The sequence below is a fragment of the Mugil cephalus genome, chromosome 11 (assembly GCF_022458985.1).
Source record: "Mugil cephalus isolate CIBA_MC_2020 chromosome 11, CIBA_Mcephalus_1.1, whole genome shotgun sequence".
NCBI lineage: Eukaryota > Metazoa > Chordata > Actinopteri > Mugiliformes > Mugilidae > Mugil > Mugil cephalus.
Window position 1 is genome coordinate 20,409,121 of NC_061780.1, and position 21,294 is coordinate 20,430,414.

At 43.5% G+C, this 21,294-nt stretch overlaps 1 protein-coding gene across 6 annotated transcripts in view; it reads left to right on the forward strand.

The window, feature by feature from the left end:
* oxr1a (oxidation resistance 1a) overlaps positions 1-21,294 on the forward strand; it is a 152,195-nt gene that overhangs the window by 86,246 nt on the left and 44,655 nt on the right. For 5 of the 6 annotated variants that reach the window (XM_047597903.1, XM_047597904.1, XM_047597901.1 and 2 more), the window contains one exon: positions 20,498-20,580. In XM_047597903.1, coding sequence (XP_047453859.1) covers positions 20,498-20,580 — 83 coding nt within the window. Of the gene's footprint in view, positions 1-4,183; positions 4,480-20,497; positions 20,581-21,294 lie in introns of those variants that run through there. The other variant, XM_047597905.1, reaches the window with a different exon arrangement.

Genomic DNA, 21,294 nt, shown 5'->3' on the forward strand with positions numbered 1-21,294 from the left:
ACCAGCCGTTGAGCACCAGCACCAGTGCCGGTGTTGACCAATGGCGCGTTGGCTAAACAGCCCTGCAGAAATGTTTGCGTCGCTTGCATAAGCTGCGAGATAGGAGATGCTGCAGGCTCAGAAATGTACGATAAAGACAAATGACAAACAACATTTGAGTGACAACAGCCAGGCCTTACGTAACTGCGCCGGCGAGTGATTAAACGGCCGTATATTTCCTCGGATGATGCGGTGATTCAGCTTGGCATTGTCCCGGTCTTAACAGGCACCACACCACGTTCGATTCACGTTTCCTCCTCCTCTCATGAATATTTGCGTCCTGCTGCCAGAGTGAAAAACATGTTCATCTGTTGTCGCGCTCACAGGCTTTTGAGAGGTGAAGCTTCACTTTCCCGGTGGAAAAGCCTGAGAGTCGGTGGGATTCGGTGACAAGGGCCGCTAAACACCTGTGATTGCTGCCATTGTGCGGAAGCCTCGGCCCGACTCTTCCAGGCAGCCGACTGTCTTTATTGGTCGTCATCTTGTACGACCTGCGGGATAATGGAGCAGAACGCTCGTGAAACGGGACGACGCGTGTTGCAACGTTGTGTATTTACTCCCCGGGTCCGCAGATGCTCCGAGAAATGCCGCGTGAGATCCTTTTTACTACTGAGAAAACTATCAGGCCATCTCGCATACCTCAATAATCCTTCCAATTACCAGGCGCTGCAAGTCTTGTTTGTGTTTGCCAGCAGGTGCATTTGTGTCGCATGAGTGAACGATCTGCCGCGTTTATGTCACAGTGATTCCCACTGTAAACAGGAAATGTCTGGAAGGAAAGGACAGATTGGGATTGTGTGAAAAGTGTGCATACAGCACGTGTGTGTGTTTGTGCACATGCTAATACGTGAGCACACACCAGCGTTTTCCTTCCTTCGGCTCTGCTTATGTAACGTTGCTCGTGAATTTCTGTCAGTCAGTGGGAAAAGCGGCGGCTCCCAAGTGGCCGGCATGTTTGTTCCGTAATGAAAGGGCTCTTCTTCTCAGGATTAGGCTTCAGCCTACCTGCCTCTAAATGGGAAACTGCTGAGATTAACACTTGCTCCCCAGTGCCTGCTCCAAGACGGTGACAAAGCACAAGGCCCTCTCAGGGCTTTTGCTGGCAGCTGCTGACACCGGGAGATTTTTTTTTTTAATACAGGTACTTGTACAACAAGACCTTCCCACTTTTAAGTCATTAAAGAGAATGATTCCCTGACTTGTACTGCGCCCTCAAATGCTGATCCGATCATGGAGGAAAATTAACAAGAAAGATGATGATGGAAACTGTGCATGTGCTGCAAACACATGCACAAAGGGGAGTGCATCCCTTTAGGATATCATAAATACTATGCTATGAAGCTCTATCAGCCTCACACAACCGTCTAATTTGCAAATATTCAGAAGAGCATAACAACATAATGAATGTCAGTTAACTAATTGGCTTTAGAGTCTCTTTATAATACAGGAAACGTGCGCACACACACAAACCACAGTCATGGTAGCTTAAGTAGAACAAAGTAACTTATATAACTTCCATGCGGTGATGCTCGTGTAGTCGGATGAGCACTCAGGGAATTCTTTCATTTTCCCTCTTTGGTCACACTACGGTTTAATTAGAGAGTGGAGGAGTTCTCAGAGTAACTACGTCTTTTTAACTAGATGGAGCATTATGTAGTGAGCACTGCTGCTACACGCTGTATCTCTCACCTTATTCGGTTGAAGCTTGGACCCAGTCAGACCTCCTCCGAAGATGTTATTGATGATTTGATGGCCGCTCGGGGCAGCTGTGCAGTAACGCAGTATATCATGCGGCTACAAAGGCCCCCGTGGGTGGCTCTGTGCCAGTCTGATACCTGGATAAACACACTGCCAGCAGGACCCCGTGCAAGGTCGGAGAGGAAAACTGGGCCAGTCCGCTCCAAAGTCCATCAAGTGTCTCGTGAATCTGTGTCAAAGCTGGGTTTTATATCTTCCAGTTACATTTATGCAGAGACGCTTACAAAGACTCCTTTGACCGGTTTTGCCACTTGTCTGTCTCGAAACTCGATATCAAATGTTTTTCTGCAATCCTCCAATTAGACGGACAGGCATGGTGACACGATGAAAATCACTGAACTTCAATCCAGTTCCAGCTTGTAAAATGGTACGTGCTATTGCAAATTAGACAAAAAAATCTTTTGGGCATTGGGGAATTGTAGTGAGCATGTACAACAGAGGTAAATTCTGGGTGCACATAGAAGAAGGTCAGAGTAGTGTAGAGAGGATGCATAAAATCTTTTGTCTATTAAATAATAATAAAATGTCAAAACAGACTTTATTTAAACCTATGAGATAATATTTATTTTGCTGAAATTGCTGCTAATGTTCACCTAAAATTCTTCACCAGTGAACATGGAAGGCCACTGTACCTATAAGAACCAGCAGATGGAGCACTTTCAATATTGAAAGTGGCCTTGACTGTTTTAATTCACTCCATTCCAGCAGCTGTTTCAACCTCAGCCCACCCCCTGAAGATACGAGGAACGGGATGCAAGCACCGTTCCTGCTAGATTATCTGTGCAAGTCTTCCCATCTTTACTTTTTTCTGGTGTGAATGAGTTAAAAAAAATAGTGCTGTGCCACGTCTCTATTTCTGATCACTCCTCTAATGGACCTGAAACATTACAGATGCCTCTTTACACTCCTGACTCACCACAGCAGCTCTGTCTGTGGATGAATAATGCATCAGTGCCTTTCTAGTTCACTACCTGAGCCCTGTGCCCAATTATTCTAACCTGTTCTGGTCTGTCCGTTTTTCACTTTTCCACATTGATTTTACTCGTTCACAAATTCCACGCCCACCGATCCCTGTCTGGATAGCAGGCACTTAAAGACTTACATGTCATGGCCTCAGAGTTCTCGCTGCGCCCCCTCGAGCCACTTACAGTCTGGACGCAGAGGTGCACTCCGGCTCCGGGCGTGAGGAGTCTCAATTTATTAGAATGATATTATGGTGGCAAGTCAGGTGGATGTCTTTCTCTTGGGCGCCATGAGGCCTCACACTTGATGGCAATTAAATGTCCAAGCAGCAGTTTGGAAACCGGTGTGGGCTGAGCAGGGCTGCATCTTCTTTATGCATTCATTTATTTATTTGTAAAGATTTTTTTTTTTTTTCATTTTTTTTCATGACTCTAAAGGCAAGTCTGTCTGCAATCAGCGCAGAATTAATTAACAACTCATTATTGATTTCAAATGAAAAGCAGGAGGTCTTATAAAAGTGTCTAAATAAAAGCATATGTTTGAAGCAGAGAAACATGTTAAACTTTATTGCTTAGGGAAAAAGTTAAATCAAAATACTCCCAGCAGGAGACTGCCCAAAGCTTCACACTGTCTCCGACGGCTTTCCTTCTTCCCATAGTGCATCCTGGTGCCATGCGTTCCTCAGGTAAGCAAAGCACATGCAGCGCTGTACTCAACAAACTGGAATGCACTGTACTCTGACGCCTTTTTTTAACTTCTTGAGCCATGACCCTGTGGCCGGTTTGCCACTGCTCCTTCCTTGGACCATGTTTGACAGATACCGACCTCTGCACACAAGGAGCGTCCCTACGGGAGCTGCAGTTTTGGAGATGCTCTGACCCAGTCATCTTGCTGTCGCAATTTAGCCCCTGTCACACTCGCTCAAATCCTCCCGCTTGCCCATTTTTCCCACTTTTATCGACTTTGAGGACAAGATGTTCACTTGCTGACGGTTATATCCCACCCACTAACAGGTGATGAAGAGATAACCGGTCAGTGGTCATAATTGTTTGGTGTATGATTTATAACACAATGATCTAGTTAAGCAGCTTTAAATATTAATAAGGTGTGTGTACCATGTGGCCTTGGTGAGTTAAGGCTGCAATGAAAATCAAAAGGTAGCCACATTATTAATAAATTATTAAATTTGTGTTTATGAGTTATTATAGTGTAAAACCAATACATCTAATAGCCTACGTACCTAAAGAGTTATTTTCATAGAAAAGCACAGTTTATTGTTCAAACTTTACTAAACCAAAGTATTACACATTTATTTCGTGTGGGTAACGTGACTGGCTGTTTAATGTAGTAGGTTACTGCTACGCACCTTCACTCCACTAGGGGCAAAATAAAAGTTGGCACTTGGGTTGACGTGTTTTAAATAGTTCCTGTTTTGGAATGTGTTCGACGCCGTTAAACCACGGGGTTGAACCTGCGGGGGGGTTGCGCAATGACAGCCAGCTTTTCAGCACTTCGAAGGCTTTGTTGTGTTAGCTAGACTTGCCAAGTTCTGCAGCTCTGGTATGGACTTCATATATTCTATCACGGGCAGCGGCGCGAGAGTTGTCAGGGACGCAATCTCTCAGAGACTGTGGCCCGGACCGGGACAGGAGACCGTCCAGGTCCAGGAGCACCACGTCGGAACAGCGTACGACAGGGACGCCTTCCACTTTAGGACAGGTCGGTGAATCGCTCTACTTTGTGCGTGGATAGTTTGCAGAACGCGCATTTCGATTGTAAACAAACGCTTCCTTTTACAGCGTAATGCCAAACTCCCCTTAAAATAGTGCAGTTTAAAGTTTCCTCCGTAATTACACTTCTCTCTCACTTAGCAGAACACGTGTCGATATCAACAAAACACAAATAAAGTGTCGCTCTTCATTTCGGCGTTGGATATTTTTTGGAGAATACGTTCGTGGTCAACTCTGGACAGAGAGCTGCGCATGCATCGGCTCGTGGTGCCAGTTTCAAATTAAAATATATTTTTTTTAAAGTTTCCTCATTCGTTGGATGCCTGACCCAACGTTACCTCGCTAAGTGCATTTAAATACTTTAAAGTAGCTGCATTCAAAGTGCTTCTTTTAAATTCGGCGTAGATCCACGATGAAAGTATCGCTTATCGCTTGGATAATTTTGAAAGTTTTGCCTGCTATTTCCGCAGTATTTCCGTCTCTAAAATACACATCTTTAAGGGCGTTCCAACGCGTTCAAACTCTTCTATTTTAAAACATAGCTACGAATTATCCTGGACTTTTTAAATAAAGATTCGTGTATTTCATTTTAAACTCGATTACGAGTTGACTACAAAGCAGCTCTCAAACACGCCTTGCTGTTGCTGTCAGCACGCAGCCTTGTCAGATGAAATATGAACGGTTAATGAATAACTTCTTTGACAGCCACTTGAAAAACATTTCTGTTATGGTGTTATGGATAAAAGATGTTGTCCTTAAAACTTTTATGCTCCCATAAAGCTTAAAGCTGAGGCCCGTCGCCACTCACCTAACTCTGCAGAAGACTTGTGCACAGTGTTTTACAATTCACTACGGAAAGTGCATGTGTGTCTGAGTATGCAAAGTCCCGTCTCATTCAGCAGTGCACACACTTCAACGCTAGACACTGTATTCATAGGACTGATGATCTGTATCTTTCCTGTCTGAGTTCCTATAGCAGAACTGATTAATTCATAAAGAGTCGGCTAAGTGCGTGCCCTCAGTGATTTCACTCTGACTGTCTGGTTTGCTGAGAGGTACGCACTCCCTGCAACAACTGAGGCATTTCAAATATTTCAGATGAGCAGGCAGCACATTCTTAAACCATCCAGCCATCGAGTGCACAAGTATGTCCTCAAGGCTTTTCACATCGGGGAGTATCTCCGTGGTAATGAAGATTTGATTTTTTTTTTTTCTTCCCCTTTCTGCTTTGCCTCTCGCGCCTAATTTATTGAGACCCATCAGCGCCTCCTCTGACTTTGAATTAAAGCGGCGCTATTCAAATGAAGAGCGCAATTCGCCCTGAGCTCTGTGGCCGCGCGAGCTTGCCCAAATTGCACATAGAAAGCTGTTGTTATTAATTAGGGTTCATTAGGGTTTCCGAAAACACAGGAAGTTGCGGTGCCAGGGCACGGTCTCGCCCCTTCTGATTTAATGTACAGGAGGTTTGGAGCTCATGCGGAGTCATCGGGCACCAGAGCTCGGTGGCAGGCAGGTTAATTGTTGGAGCTAATTAGGACAAAGATTAATCAGATGCATGCTCTGCTGCTCTTGAAACGCCATGGATGGCAGTAGGGTTCATTAGCAGTCCCTTCTCTCTCACACACACACACACACACACACACACAGGCAGAGGGGTGGACTGCAGGCTACTGCCCCGTTAGTGGGAAAGGAGGAGACTAACTAGACGAGGAGTCGGGTAGTGGAAGTGAGAAGGACATGTTGGGAATGGCACAGCCTTTTGTGAACTCATACTCCCTGGAGCAGAATCCTTTTTGTGGGCGAAGCGCTCATTACCTCAACAATAAGAACTGTAGCTTTGATGGCAGAGTAAATCAAAGAGACGCCGTGAGTTTCACATGACTGGAGTTTCACGTTTAAGTCATGTGAAGGCACCTGAGCCGGAAACGTTAAGATCTTGAAATGTATTTTACGGCTGCAACAAATTTGTAATCGCAGATTGATCTGCGGTGTGGTGGTTAGCATTGGTGGGGCCTTTCTGTGTGAAGTATGCATGTTCTCCCTGTGACATGGTCCTTAGTGTAATTGGTGAGTCTAAATTTGTTTGTGCATGTGAATGGTTGTCTGTCTCTCTCTGTTACCCCTCTATGTCACCCCTCTATGAGATTGACTCATCTAAACATTTCAGATGAAGAGTCATATCAGTAATAGACAAGAACCACACCTGCAGGCATCGAATGCCTCAATCCTGCACGTCGGAACATCCTGCCTCAGCTCTTATCTCTACCCAGGATGCCCTGAGAGATAAGACTTGTTGAACAGATACAACAGTGTGCTCTTAGGGTTTACTCTCTCTATTTTATTTGACTATTGAATTCGGCCAAAAAAAAAAAGAAGAAGAAGAAGAATTTAAGATAAGTTGGTTTTCAGTCAGACATTTATTTAGTTTTCAGTCCTGATATTGTCAAATGATTTTTGATTGCACCTCTTAAAAGTGGATTCTCATCAACACTGTTTTCTGAAGCAGTCGATGCAGCGCCCTTAAGTTTTAGGATTTGTTGACGCGCCTGATGCCAAATAACAACGTGAGTCGTGTGAAAACTAGCTATTTTCTGAGAGTGAACGTTGATATTGATCTCAAAGGTTCTCTTAATAGCATAATCTCTGTTGAACTAAAAACTGCAAAGTCACAGCTCTGTGCAGCTCAAAAATATTGAGCAACATTTTCTAGATAAGATTGTGTAGGCTGTCGCTTAGAAGAGTTTTCCCAAAACTGTTTGAATTGTGACCTTTCAAAATAAAGCTGTGTCCTCAAAAAAACCTCACACAAGTGACTGCATGTGTGTGTTATGACCAAAACCTGATTATTTGGCTCGATTGTCGCTTAAAGTCCTGCAAAGATTTGATCAGCTTCGGAAAATAGAAAATAGTTTCATTTCTCCTGCTCTATTTTGGGTTAGAACTAATTTATATTTGAGCTTTTTATTGGTTGAAACACTACTAATAATATGGAGCAAAAATGCTACTCATAACCATTCTTCTAATGAACTTCCAGCATGTCCCACACTGGCATACCCACATGAATCACTGCTGGTTCATTCAAATATGAGCTTTGCTGTATAATATCAGATAAACAGATTGTTTGCCCGTATTGTATATTAACAGCAGATGATTCAGCGGTAACACGGTGCAAGAGTGGCTTTGTCCTCCCGACATTGAACTTGTTCATTCCCCCTGGGGGGGCGCTCACCTATTTGTCACTGTTCACATTCACCCTAAGGCTGACATCGACTCTGCCGCAATTATCAAGATGATTCAGAAGGTGCAATCTGCTGATGCTCTCGGCACTTTTATAGGTGATTTTAATCACCTTAATTTCCAAAAAGTCCTTGAGCATTTTGTATTAGCATGTCACTCTCCCTGCATGCCATTATGATGTACTCCTGGGATCTATTACGCTCTGTCAGGGGAGCTTAAGTGGCAGGAGTCCCGGTGGGAACGTCGGATCGCGGCGCAGTACACCTGCTTCGCACATACAGCTCGTCCACGGTTTGAACTAATGACTGCTTCTCAAGCCCCTGGCTTCTCAAGGATGCTTTGTCCGTGTGAGCCATCGCTGTCGGTGTTTCAGGAGTCAGAGGACACTGTATGTTTCCCATAAATAATGACGGCGTGTCCTGCTAATGGGATGATAAATCTTCAAAGAGAAAAAAGCAGAAAGGAAGTCAATTTAGAAATAAAAACATCCAGATGAGGGATGGAGAGCCAGAGGCTGAGGTTAGCATGGAAACCTTGAGATCTATACTTTGTGATGAGCGAGGGGGCCTGGGTAAAGTGCCTGAAAGCTTTCATGTCAGCGATGTCAACGGATGCTCGGCACTGATTGCAAGTGTTTAAAGGAGGCACAAATACTGAGCACATCTGACGTTTAAGAGAAGGTAATTAAGTCCCGTTCTGACTCGGCTGCTTCTTTTGCGTCTTCACCACTCCGACTGAAAAGAGATGTCTGGAAACTTTACCGAAATAACACCCTGGAGTTTAGAAGAGCCTGAGAGTGACGTCGACAGGAGTTTTCCAGAGGGGAGTTTTGAAGGCTTTGGTGTACGTTTCGCATGTGTATAGTTCGTATGTTGGACCTTTCTTAGTTTGGCCATGTTAACAATGTCTTTCAGTCATATTATTGATTTTACCATCCAAGCAGTGTGGAGTCAATGTGGAGAGGTGTTTGATGATGCTGTCATTCTCCTGTATGAGACGGGGAGCACCTGGCGACACCATTTTCTATAAATAACTAGATCAGGATTATGCTTCATCTGATTTGGTTTAAATGGCTGCCAGTGGTCACAGATGATTCCTATGAAGGGTTGGGTTTAGCTACACTAAGACTGCCTGGTTTTCTCATAACGCCAGTAGAAGTGGCTAAATGGTGTTTGAGATGGTTGTTGTGAGAACAGCTAGTCCCATTCTCAATTGTTCCTGTCAGCTGATTGTACTGTATGGCCCGGGGACAAGAGTTGAAGAAGCAGGCCCTTGTGAATCCCTACTGCTTTGAAAATGCTCACACCAAGCCTGTGCATGCATTTGATTTGCAATAATCAAGTAAACTTAGCAAGTAGTATCGAGTAACAAGTCGTATTGACTCAGTCTGCAGGGTGGGAAGCATGAAATGATTAAGGTCTTACTTTATTTTGTGTGAAAGTGTGGCTTTGTGAATATGGCTGAAACAGCAGCTTGGTTAATTAACTTAATTTGCTTGTATTTAAGAAACATGTAATTACAATCTTGGAATGTTAACATCTGGATTTTTCAGCAACCTTATTCTCTTTACTTTTTTATTAACTGAACAAGACATTCGGCAAACTTTGGATACTCTCCACTCGTGCCTGACATTTAAAAGACGCAATGATTAATTGATTGATAGAAAGAGAATCATTGACAGATTGCTCGATAAGGAAAATCATTGTCCGCTGCAGGCCCAATGGGTGGAATTGCTTTTACAAAACAGTCTTAAGAAAATATTTGCAGATTCAGTAAGTGCACTGGCCAGAGCCGCTTTACGGTTTCAGTGACGTCAGTGACCACTGGTAAATGTTTGACAATCAACACCTGTCTTGTTTGTTTTAACCTCTGTTTTTAAATGACCACTGATGGGAAGAAAACTTACTTTTTTATAAAAACATTGTTCTTTTTCTTCTTCACCTCATCTCCTTCCAAGCTTGGTGTGTTTGTTGCTGATGTTTTATTATTATTATTGCCGAGGCAAGAGACATGACGGTTAGTCATGCACATGAATTGGAAGAGACGCTGCCTTCATTTTTTCCCCCTTGATCTCAGCAGACGCTTCTGACTAAATGGAAAGTAAGCTGTACTGTATAAGTTGGTGATGGAGCCTCTGTTGCTGGGTGGCCATTACAGGCTGCAGTTAGACGAGAAGAGCACTTTACGTAACTCTCTTAGCCGACTGCCTTTATTTAATTCAGTGGCAGGTGGTGTTTTCAGATCATTTACTTACATGGAACAATATGGAAAGTTCTCACTTACAATTGAGTCTCCAGTTCTCAACTTTTTATTGAAAAAGTAGTATCATACCTTGCCATGCAAAATTACCCTTTTCAGAATATTGAACAGCATGTCCTGTATGTTTATTTTGCAAGTAGTTCATTAAAAATAATAGATGCTTTCTTTTGTGGGACGAGGTTTTCATTTGCTTGTTTTCCTGAGAAAATCTACAACCAACACCACAACCAGCAGCCAGTTAGCTTAGCTTAGCACAGTGACTGTGCTAAAGTACACAGCCTACAAGCATCTCTACATTTATTTAACATATCCGATTGTTTAAATCCAAACAAAACCAAAGCTGCACAGCAGTATCTTGCAAAGAAATCAACATTAACCACTGCAAGCTAATGCTAGTTTGTGGTCATCAAGTTGTGGCAAGTTTACTAGCATAGGCAGGCCTCACTTCAGCTTTCAATGTTATGTTGTTATTTTTAGTGAACTGGAATTTCTGAGTCAGACGAATCTCATCAACCCCACCTTTAAAATCCAATATGGCTGCTGTAACCAGTTTTCATTAATTTGACCATGTCCATTAACGTTATTGGACACACAGCACTGGACATGTCCTTTTCTTTGAAAATGCAGTGTGATGCATTGTTATCGACTCTTTTTTACTGGCTAAAACGACGAGTGATTTAACACACAGTTCACTGTTCAGAATGGAACTGTAACCACTTCCTTACCCGACATGACATATTTACAGTGCTTAGTTACTAAACTGGTATAGTAACAGCGAATATCCGAGTATCATTCCAGTTTCCTCCAACTTATTGCGATTCTGTCAAGGTGTACTCCCTACACCTGTAGTTGGCGGCTTTAAATCCCGACACTTGACAAGCCCCTTTGTTTTTGGCTCAATAAAAAGATCTGATAATGCAGAGTTTGTGTTTCTCATAGCTGAGCTCATCACTTCTCCTCATATTGATTGTAGTTGTAACCTGAGAGGTTAGTGTTGCTGTCGTGATGCAGAGCGCCAGGGCTCCAAAGGGCGACGTAAATTGATAAAGAGACGCTCGGTTTTCTCCTGCATCTGCATAGTGCCGCAACATCTCTTAAGGCAATCCCAAAATTCTAATTAACATTATAATTAAAGCCGATTACATAAAAACAATAAAGAATGGGCCTTTTTTTTTGCACATAATAACAGATTAGTTTAGTAGCAATGTTGCATTACTTATTATTTTGGCAACTAAGCAAGCGTACATTATGTATATGAATAGTGGGATCGATCCAGTCCGAGCGGAGTTAGAATTCATCTATTCCATTCATTACAACACACAACACACACACAAATCCTCTCATCCAACTTTGCCTTGGAAAGAAATATTGCTCAAAGCGCAATAACCTTAACGCCAAAGGTTGGAGGAATCAGAGTGTGATTAGTGCGCTGGGAGGCTGAAAGCATGTGACAGCAGTGAGTAGGAGGAGTTTAGGAGCCGTGCCGCTCAAAGCAGGACCTCCAGGTTGCAGCTACATGAACTGCGGATCGAAGTGCTTTCTTTTTCATTTGATGAGTCCGTCTGATTAAATTCCTCTCGCCAGCCCTACTCATATGGCTTTGATTTGTCAGTCCAATAGCCCTCAGCACATAGATTTCTCATTTTGTCCTTTTGTTGGCCTTCTGATTGGCCTGCTGACCGTCAACCGCACTGTTGCTAGGTCAGACAAACAGTGACGCAAGAAATAACCATACATGGAAACAGAAAGCTGGTGAAAAGATGGTGGTGGTGATTCCTGACCACTGCATTACCCCCTGTAACACCATTATTACAGATGTTCAATGTTATTTTTTTATTTTTTGGTAGTAGACCCCTACATTGCTGCTGTTTGTCTAACTTAGCAACCGTAACGTTGGTAGGTTTGACTTGAAAAAGGGTCAGAAAACCAATCACTAAGGTGAATAGCAGGTCTGTTGAAGACACTACATCGTAGAAAATTACATTTGTGAGCTTGTAGCATTGGGAATGTTTGGCAATGTGGACTGTCATTCACATTTTTAGGTTCAGAATTTTTTTCTGCCCATAAGCTTCTCAGTTAATTGGCTAATTGCTTCTGCCGTGTAGCCTATTTGTGAACACAGAAACTACACTTAAAGAGGCTGCACTGTGGATTCGTCCTCTGCAGCGCCTTATATTTTTAAGATAATTCAGCTTATTTTCTGGAATTTCACTTTTATTGGTTTTTCGTTCTTGACTTTACTTCAGTAGCTGGTTGTGGTAAAAGGGTGCTATCACAGCGAGGTAGCTTAACGCTCCCTTTCAATCAAAACACTACGATTCTCGCAAGCTGAACATGCCACTGTATAATGCAGACAGGTTCGCCACTCTTTTTTTTTTTTTCCCCTCAATAACACCTTTTCCCTTTAAGTCTGCACCAGGTTTGTCACTATGGAAACAGTCATATACACGCTGTGAGAATATTAATTGAACTGAGCGCGTGTCAGCGCTGACACACCTCAGCGCCTGGGTTTTGTGGAAGGGAGAATTATCCCGCCGTGTAAAGAATTTAAGCCACATTACTGCTCCAGCAACACAACAGGGGTGTGATTAGTCGACACGGGGAGAGTGTTAACGGGAGGACAGGGCGGTTTCCAGAGCCTCCTGTTCTAGCCTGGATATGCCCACACACTCAAAACGCAAAAAAAACTGCCGCTCAGCAAAGTTTCCCATAAAGCTGAGTGGTGTATAGGCCGGTCCGTGGAGGCCGGGAGTGTAATATAGCGATGAGTGGAGCTGAGAGTGTTGGCAAAAGGATGCTGCCTGTCACACTGTGTTCTCTGTGTTTAAGCTGACAGCTCCACTACACTCATGCACTGTATATTCATTACAATGGGGAGGCTGCAGCTCATAGCAGCTACCGGTACGGTAGAATTACACAGCAATGATGGCCTCTTTCCTGCTTCGCTACCGTTTGGCCCTTTCCTTTACACTCAAGGGTGTTCATAAGTCTGGGACGCTTGATTAAAAAAGTTGACATTTGTTGTTGTTGGTTTGATTCATTGCCGTTATCTTCTTACATCTTGCAATATGAGAAGTAATTTGAGGATCCATAAGTGTAATTACTTTTCTGCAGGTTGGAGACGTTTAGAGTATTAAAAAAAAAAAAAAAAAAATCTATGGAAAAACATCCTGGCTTTATTGAATGTGATCGGGAAGATTTAAGATGAGAACCACGTAATCTGCTTTATGCGGGTGGACCTTGGCCCCTCTACTCCGTTAGTTTGTGTAACAGAAACATCTTATTTGTTGCATCACCATTGAGAGAGTGTCGCTCTGTGGCAGAAGCAGGACTCTCCAGCACAAAATCAGTTAATATTACCTCTAACCTCTCTCAAATTACGTTAATATTTTGCTAATGGTGTAAGATAACACAACAGACTTAATAGATAACTTGCAGCAGCTTTTGCGATAATAATTTCCACCCAACAGCTTTGTGGTGAGATAATAGCGCCCCAAGCTTGTCTTTAAACCCGTGTGTGATAGTCAGCACTGTTTACTTCTTCTTTTTTTTTTCTTTTTTTTTTCCTTAAATGCACAGTTTGCTGCACGGCTCCAGTTTGATCCGACTCTCAGCTCCATGTCAGTAACTCTCCATCTCCCCCTCTTAGCTCCACACAGTGCCCTACATAGCTAAATGGTTACACAAGCTACATGGTTTTGATGGCTCATTTGATCAATACCAAATAGCAGCTGAACAGATTGCAAAATCTTTGAAACCCTCTCTCTGAGCTCCCCTCTGTCCCCCTCCTCCTCCTCCTCCTCCCCCTCCTCCCCCTCCTCCTCCCCCCAGCCTCCTCATCCTCGGCTTGTACCCGCGCAGCGCTGGCCGACGTTGCGCCGTGTGCGCCGCCTGTGTCATAACACGTTTCGCTCCCACGCCAGAAAAGGCAAATATTGTTTTGTGTTTTGAAACAGGCCCATTATCTCTTTAGCTGACCTTCATATTGGATTTGTGATTTAACTAACACGCAGGCGAATCCCTTTTGGAAGTGTTACTTTGTTATTTATTTCCTTTGCAGGCCATCATAAACTGTGCCGCAGGGCTGTTGATGTCATTCAGTTCCTTTAATACCAAAAGATGTGGAAGGCAAAGCTTATTAATTCTTATTGATGTCCAGACTTGGACTGTGCTCCCAGTTGGTTGTTGCAGGGAATGTGACAGCCGGAGTACATGACACACAGGTGTAGTTTTGCTAGCAAGGAGGTGGGCAAATTGAGCAGAGGTACAACTAATACATTCATTTGACGTGTTGTCAGTTTTACGATTTTTTTTTTCATACGTGATCTTGACAAACGCAATAATACAATGGAATCTTTTCTAGCAGCTGAAAGAGCACAACATCAAATGCCTTTATATAAGGTGCAGACATTCATGGTCCCCAGAGGGTGGATTATTTATTTATTTATTTAAAAAAAAGAAAAATGGATAAAAGGTTAATGAATAGATTGACATTTTGGTTTCAATGTATTTGCAGATTTCTAGAGTGCTTGGTACCAACATTCATGTTTCCCTCTGAATGAACTATAATATGTGTTTGCTATTTGAAGAACGTTTCTAATTGTAGATATAGACCATAGAGGGAAAAAAGTATAATATGGCCTCCCAATCTAATAAGTGAATCTAGTTTTAAGCAGATTAATATTACACGGGAGTAATGATAAAGCTTGATATGCTTATTCAGCTTCAAAGTTGCCATAATGTAATTCTCTAGTCCTCTAAAAAAAAGCTGAATCATATGTTAATCTAAAATTGAAGCTTTGAAAAATCCAGTGCACCAATATGTGGCAAGCTGATTTCACTTTATTTTTTCAAATTTTTTTATGCCAAAGCATCCTCTGGTCACCATCAACAACCCATCCACAAGCTCCGTTCTTCCTCCATCTCAAACTTTTGATGGAAGTTTCCGCCTTCCTCTTAACTGGTCGTGTGCAGCACCTGTTCAGAGTGGCTGTGGTGCAGAGCTCTCCCCATCCCCTTCTGTTTACCAGGGGCTTTCTAAAAATAACATCTGGGGAGGGCTGTATATAGCCAGCGGGCAGGGAAAACAAGGGAGCAGAGGGAAATTGGCTGCCTGTGTATTCTATCAGACCATGAGGGAATGTTAGTCAGAGAGTTGTTGACTCTCCTATTCCCTGCATGCCTTCGGTTTGTCATGGCTGTGTACAAAGTGAGCAGGACTGCACAGTATATTTAGCGGCCGTGATTCATGCTCAGCAGATTGCGCGGGTACAGAGCACAGCATGTTTCGAGAGACAAATAAAGTCGCATTCACATTTTTTCCCCAGAATCATTCAGTTTCTCTGCATTTCTTGGCAGCATTTTGGCTTTAAGTGTCCAGCGTGTTTTGTTTTGTTTTGTTTTTCTTTTTTTTGCTTTGGTTACGACGTTATCAGCAAGAGTGCATATTAATACGAGCTATGAGAGACGTCTCTGTGTCGCTTTCATTGTGCTCTTAACGAGCTTTGCTTAGTGACGTCCTTGCATGTGTGTTCAGTGTAAAGCTATATCCTACTTGTCGATTCAGAGGTTGGTTTGCATAGTATGTCATTGGTGTTGTGTTTCGACTCAATGTCAGGAAAGAGAAACTGTGGACGATGATGGTATATTGCGATCTATAGCTTTATCTATCCATCCATCCAATATCTATTACTGCTTATCCTCTAAAGCGCACATCCCATCAGAGTTTTCCATGTGTCCCCCAGGATATTACTGAATTTAAGAATAATAACATATATTATTATTATTTTAAATCAAACAGACTGAAAAGTGGCTTGCACCTTCAATCAAAGATGACGATAAACTCCTTGCTCTTAATTACCATTTCTTTTATTGTTTCACATGCTCATTCTATCTATATTAATTTTTTCACAAATCTCCTTGTGGCGTCCCAATAACAACCATCAGCATAACAGGGAAGAGCGTTTTTGCAAGCATGGCCCAACAGCAAACGTTTATTAGAAAAGCTATTCTTTAAGTGAAATTAAAGTAGGCTGTAGACAAATAAATACAAATTAAGCATAACCAAGAAAATCAGAACACTGAAAATACTCAGGCTAGCTCTAAACCCTAAAATATCCCCTAGAAGCAGTACAGGTAATATGAGTCTGTCAACACTGACAGACACTAATACATAAGATACATTTGGAAGGACAATTAATGTATCAAATACTAATATATTACTTAGAATATATTTATTTCATTTCATGAGAACATCTATCCCCTAACAGTGTCTCCTGAGAAAAATTCTGGCCCTTGGACAAATATAGGTGATGGGTAACAAAGGGGTGTGGCCTAACCCAGCTGTCATCGGGCGGGGGGCGGGGTTCTCCCTGAACAGGTTGCCGGACTGTATTTGACATGTGAGAGATAATTATTTTTTTCACGATATAAAATGTCCCTCAGCAGGGGGTTCGTCACAGTTTTCATGTCACAGACCGTCACATAGACGCACGACGCCACGGGGCTGCAGAGGTGTGGGAGTTAAACCTGACGGAATAAACCTGTATTGAATAAATTTGTAGTGGACATCATTGCATTTTTCCACGGCCACAGGTCAGTGTCTCGCATGTCGCTTCGCTAAGTTGTTCGGGAAGGCGTGACTTCTTGTGACTGTTTACATCCCAGATTGATGAGAGGCGCCCTTTGTTTCAGTTGACGCACAACAGGTCCTTTCAGTGTGTTCAGTCTCACAGCCCCTCTCCTGCACAGTTGACCCAGTGTTACTGTAACTCAGCCCATTAATGAGCCAAGCATAATGTTCTTTATGGGAAAAGACAACCGTAAAAAAAAAAAAAAAAGAAAAGCTTATGCTGTGGTAACTGTTGTTTTACTTGGTTGAACAACAAATTAAATAACTAGCGACCTCTTCTCGCCCTGTTAAGATTTTTTTTTTCCCCCAGTGCTGTTCAGCGAAGATAACTGTGTTTGCTTTATCTAGATTTCCAATCGACCACAGACCTATTTCTTCACGGCTTCCCGATGCAGCCCCTGCACCTCCTAGTCTATTTTAACCATACTATAGCACAGGGGCGTCAAACTCTTGTTAGTTCAGGGGCCACCTACAGAACAATATGATCTCAAGGGGGCCAGACCTTCAAATAACGACAACTTCAAATGTTTCCCTTTGTTTTAGCACGAAGAAGTACATCATGAAAGTGTTTACATTTAATGAACTGCACTATTACAAAATCTTTTATGAACAACCAGGTTTCTTAAGAAAAAGAAGTGCAATTTCTGCATGTCTCAGTGTTGTGTTATGTCCACAACTCTTACTGAAATTGTGTGAAACGTAGGAAAAGTAGTTACTTTTATCGGAAAATTTGCAGTTAATGTCTTCAATGTAATTGTTGCACTTTGCAAATTCATCCCGCGGGCCAGATTGGACCCTCTGGCGGGCCGCTTTTGGCCCGCGGGCCACATGTTTGACACCTGTGCTATAGCATATACTATGTAGCTATGACATATATTTTGATGCCTCCTTTGTCACATTGAAAGAAGTTGACAGTAACAGCTGTGAAGCTGTGTCTTAGGTAGCTAATAAATATTTTGCCACTGGCTCTTTTCGTAGATGTTAATTACTTACCTGGACAGTATACTGTCCAGCATCTACTGTAAGTTGGATAAGCACCGTATAAGGATCAGGGAGCTGGTGTCCCTTCAAAGAAAGATGATAAAATGAGACTTTATTTATCCCCACAGGGAGCAACAGTAGGGCAAGACAGTACAAAAATACAAGTTCGGTACAAAATAGAAAAACTATGTAAGAGTAAATATATCAAATATTTACAAGGTGTATCAAGTTTTATGTAACTACTTACTGCTACTAGTACAGTGTGAACAACCTACTGCAATGCCACATATATTATGCCAAGAAAGAGTTCCATATATATAAACTACAAAAAAAAAATGCATCTGTTTAGGTATTCATTAGAAAAGAAAACGTGCTCGACGTAAAATTTGTCAAAATGTCTCTAGATGAGGAACATGCAACAAACAGCCCGTGATTTATGGACCTGGGAATTAGAATTCTCCCACAGTATATAGAGGCAGCATATGGTGCCAGGTTCCTGTGGACTGAGATGAAACCAGAGCCTTTTTTCATTAAAGATGCACTCGGCTGCATGTTTGGAGTGGGAATAAAATGCCCATTCCTTGTGTCGCCATCAGGGTTGAGGTTTAATTTTAGACCAATCACCAGCTCACCATGTGCCAACACCCCCTGCAGCTGGTAATGCATCACTGTTCATCCCTTTCGCTCCGTGTCTGTCTTGCTCTCTGTTGTCCCCTCTGTCTTTAAAGATTACTGCCGCGTGTGCGAGAACGTCGAGCGACAGCAAATCTTTATTACCTTTTCACTTCCGCAGCCACCGAAGTAGATCAACACCTCTGTTTGTCTGCGAGCGCGGGTCAGGTTACGGGTCGCAGTCCGCCGCTGCTGCCGTGACCCACAATTAGAGCTCACTGGATTATGTTTTGTAACAGAAGAGCGTGAAATCACAGTTCTGACGTGTTGCCTCTAAATAGCAACAAACCCAGTCATCCAAAATCCACACCTCCAGTTCTTATTGTCCCACTGAAAGCAGTCATCCATGCAAGGTTTTCATTTGGATGCCGAATTACTGATTTGGTACACACCCACAGTTTGTGAAGCCACTGCCTTTTTTGCTAAGCACAACTATTCAAGATTTATTTTTTATATATATGTGTAGAAAAACAAATATTAATCAAAATGGTTACATGACCATCAGGCACAGTCAGTGGGGCTGGAAATGAGAAAAAGGATTTCCTTTAATAATTGGTTTGTGTGCAGTTTCATTGAGAAACAACTGGGTAATTCACAGGCCTTCAAAATGATCAAATTAAGTAAGAATTAATCTTCACGGTTCGTACAAGCAGATGCCTACTTGTCTGAATTTAACCTGATCTGAAGGGGACTTGACCTGACACTAAATTGACCTAGTCAGCTGCAGAAGATTCTGTGTCAATTATTAGTGGAGCAGCTTTACACGTGGAATCCAGTTTTCCCTTTAAAAATGCTGTTAAAGTAGAACAGGAGGAGTTTGCCAAAAACTGTAGATGAAGTAGCTGTTGCTGTAATTATTTCTGGGGTGAGGGTGAAAAATGTTGCACATGCTGCATGTGTCCCAAATGGTATTGAAACGAGGAGTGTGTAGCAGGTGATGCTCGGTAACTGCCTTCGCTGGAATGATATTTACACCTGAAGCCGATCACATTCCCCCTCCCCTCCCACTTACTGCAGGCAGCCCTGAGCCCCAGAAATAGCAACGCCGGTGACTCATGTTTTTAGCTATCTGAGATGTCTGGTGGGACAGACTCAAACGCTGAGGTGCTTACGTCATGTGCAGCACCTACAACAGACAGGCGTGCACGGCGTTTGAGGGCACTGGGTCACCATAAATCTAACGTAAATCCTCCCTTCGACCTTCTAAATTCATCTCTTTTCTCGGTTCACCCGCGATCCGCCTATTTGCCCATGTTCCTTGTTCAAGTCAAGGGCCGAAGCCGACCCCTTCGCTACGTCTTCTCCCCCTCCCGAGAGTCTCCTTCCAGTTTCTTTCATCCCCCATCCTATCTTCTGCTTCTGTCTTTCATCTGCTGGCTTTCAATATTCCATCCACCCACTTTCCTTCATCTTCTTGCCTTCTCCCAGCCCCCCCATCTTCTCCATGTGCATACTTCTGTTTTTTTTTTTTTTTTTGTGTCACCATTAACCCTTCATCTCTTTGTCCTCTGCACCGAATGAACCGTCCCTGCTCGTATTTCCAACCTTGAGCCTGCGATTGCCTGTCAACCACATCCGTCCGTGAAAAGGACGAATGCCGTAATTGTGTTTTGGAAATTTGTGCGAACTACACCTGCATCCAACCACCTCCTCTCCCGCTGTCACTATTCCGCGCAACATTTTTCCGTTACCCATCCCGCAACGTGGCGCTGAGCCCTCCCTTCCCGTCCATCCGCCCTCCCTCTTAAGTGCTGCCAGCTTTAGCACGCCCCGCTTCCCATCTGAATCCATCTTCATCTTCTTCTTCTTTCTCCTCGCAGCCAGGCGGCGGTGCCCTGATGGAGGTCAGCCTGGTCTCTGTCTGCCGTGAGAGAGGCAACAGGGGGAGGAAGGCAAGGTGAACTGCTTTCAGCGGCTGTCATTGCGCCGTGTGGTGGGCTAGGAGGAGACGTGAGAGCGAGAGAGAGGGGGAGAGGGAGAGGCAGAGTGAGGAGAGGACAGTGTGATAGAGGGAGAGAGAGAGAGAGAGAGGGTAGAAACGGAGCAAGAGCGAGAGAGAGAGAGAAAGTGGTCCGGCGCTCACAGCTCACATCGCTGGCTGGCTGGCTGGCTCGCTCACTGTTGACGAATGAGCTGTCTACCCACGGGGCTGGGAAACGGCAGCTTGTGACAAGCTGGGGAGAGGGGAACATGAATGTAATGCGTACCTTGCCTCGTTTGCTTTCAGATACCGGCCAAAAGAAGACCCCAGAAAAGAAGGATGGGAGGCGCATGTCGTTCCAGAGACCCAAGGGGACCATTGAATATTCTGTGAGTAACGTGCAGGCAGCTCCGTTGTTAACGTGATGTGTTTTTGACGCTTCTCTGCCCCACTTCTTCTCCTTCTTCTTTCTCTTCTGCCGCCGCTTCTTCTGTGTGTGCGCGTGTGCTGCTGGTGGTTTCCGTAGCTCCGACTAGCTCCGGCAGGCGGTTGTTGTGTTTTGTGTGTTGTGAAGGCACCGTGTCTGACCATGCTTGGTAGCTCATTAGTGAGAGGGGAGAAGCATTTGTTTATTTATTTTTTTATTTTTTTTTTTTCGGATTCTGCACGTGTACCTCATCCTCAGACTGTTTACATAAAGAGGACAGTGCGTAAACAGACGGGCAGCGTGGCTGATAGAGATCTCACAGAAACGGCGTGTATTATCCTCCTGTGCAGGACTCCCTGTGCAGCAGCTCCATTTTGCATGTCGATGTATAGGAAAGGAGAATTGTAGCAGCTCTGTTCGTTTCCTCCAGCCGGACCCGAGCGGGGTAGACAGGCAGGAGCGCTGGCAGGATGTGCGTTTGCTTTTTTCCACTCGTTCCCTGTGCTCCGAATCCGCAAGCATTCCACCACAGAGCTCGCTGTGCTCGCATATGACCTTCCAACTGCGTTGTCATTTCTATTGATTTAGCTGTTGTGTAGGGGAGGGGAGGTGAGGCAATAGAGAGAGAGAGAGAGGGAAAAACAGAGACACAGAGAGAGAGAGAGAGAGAGGGAGT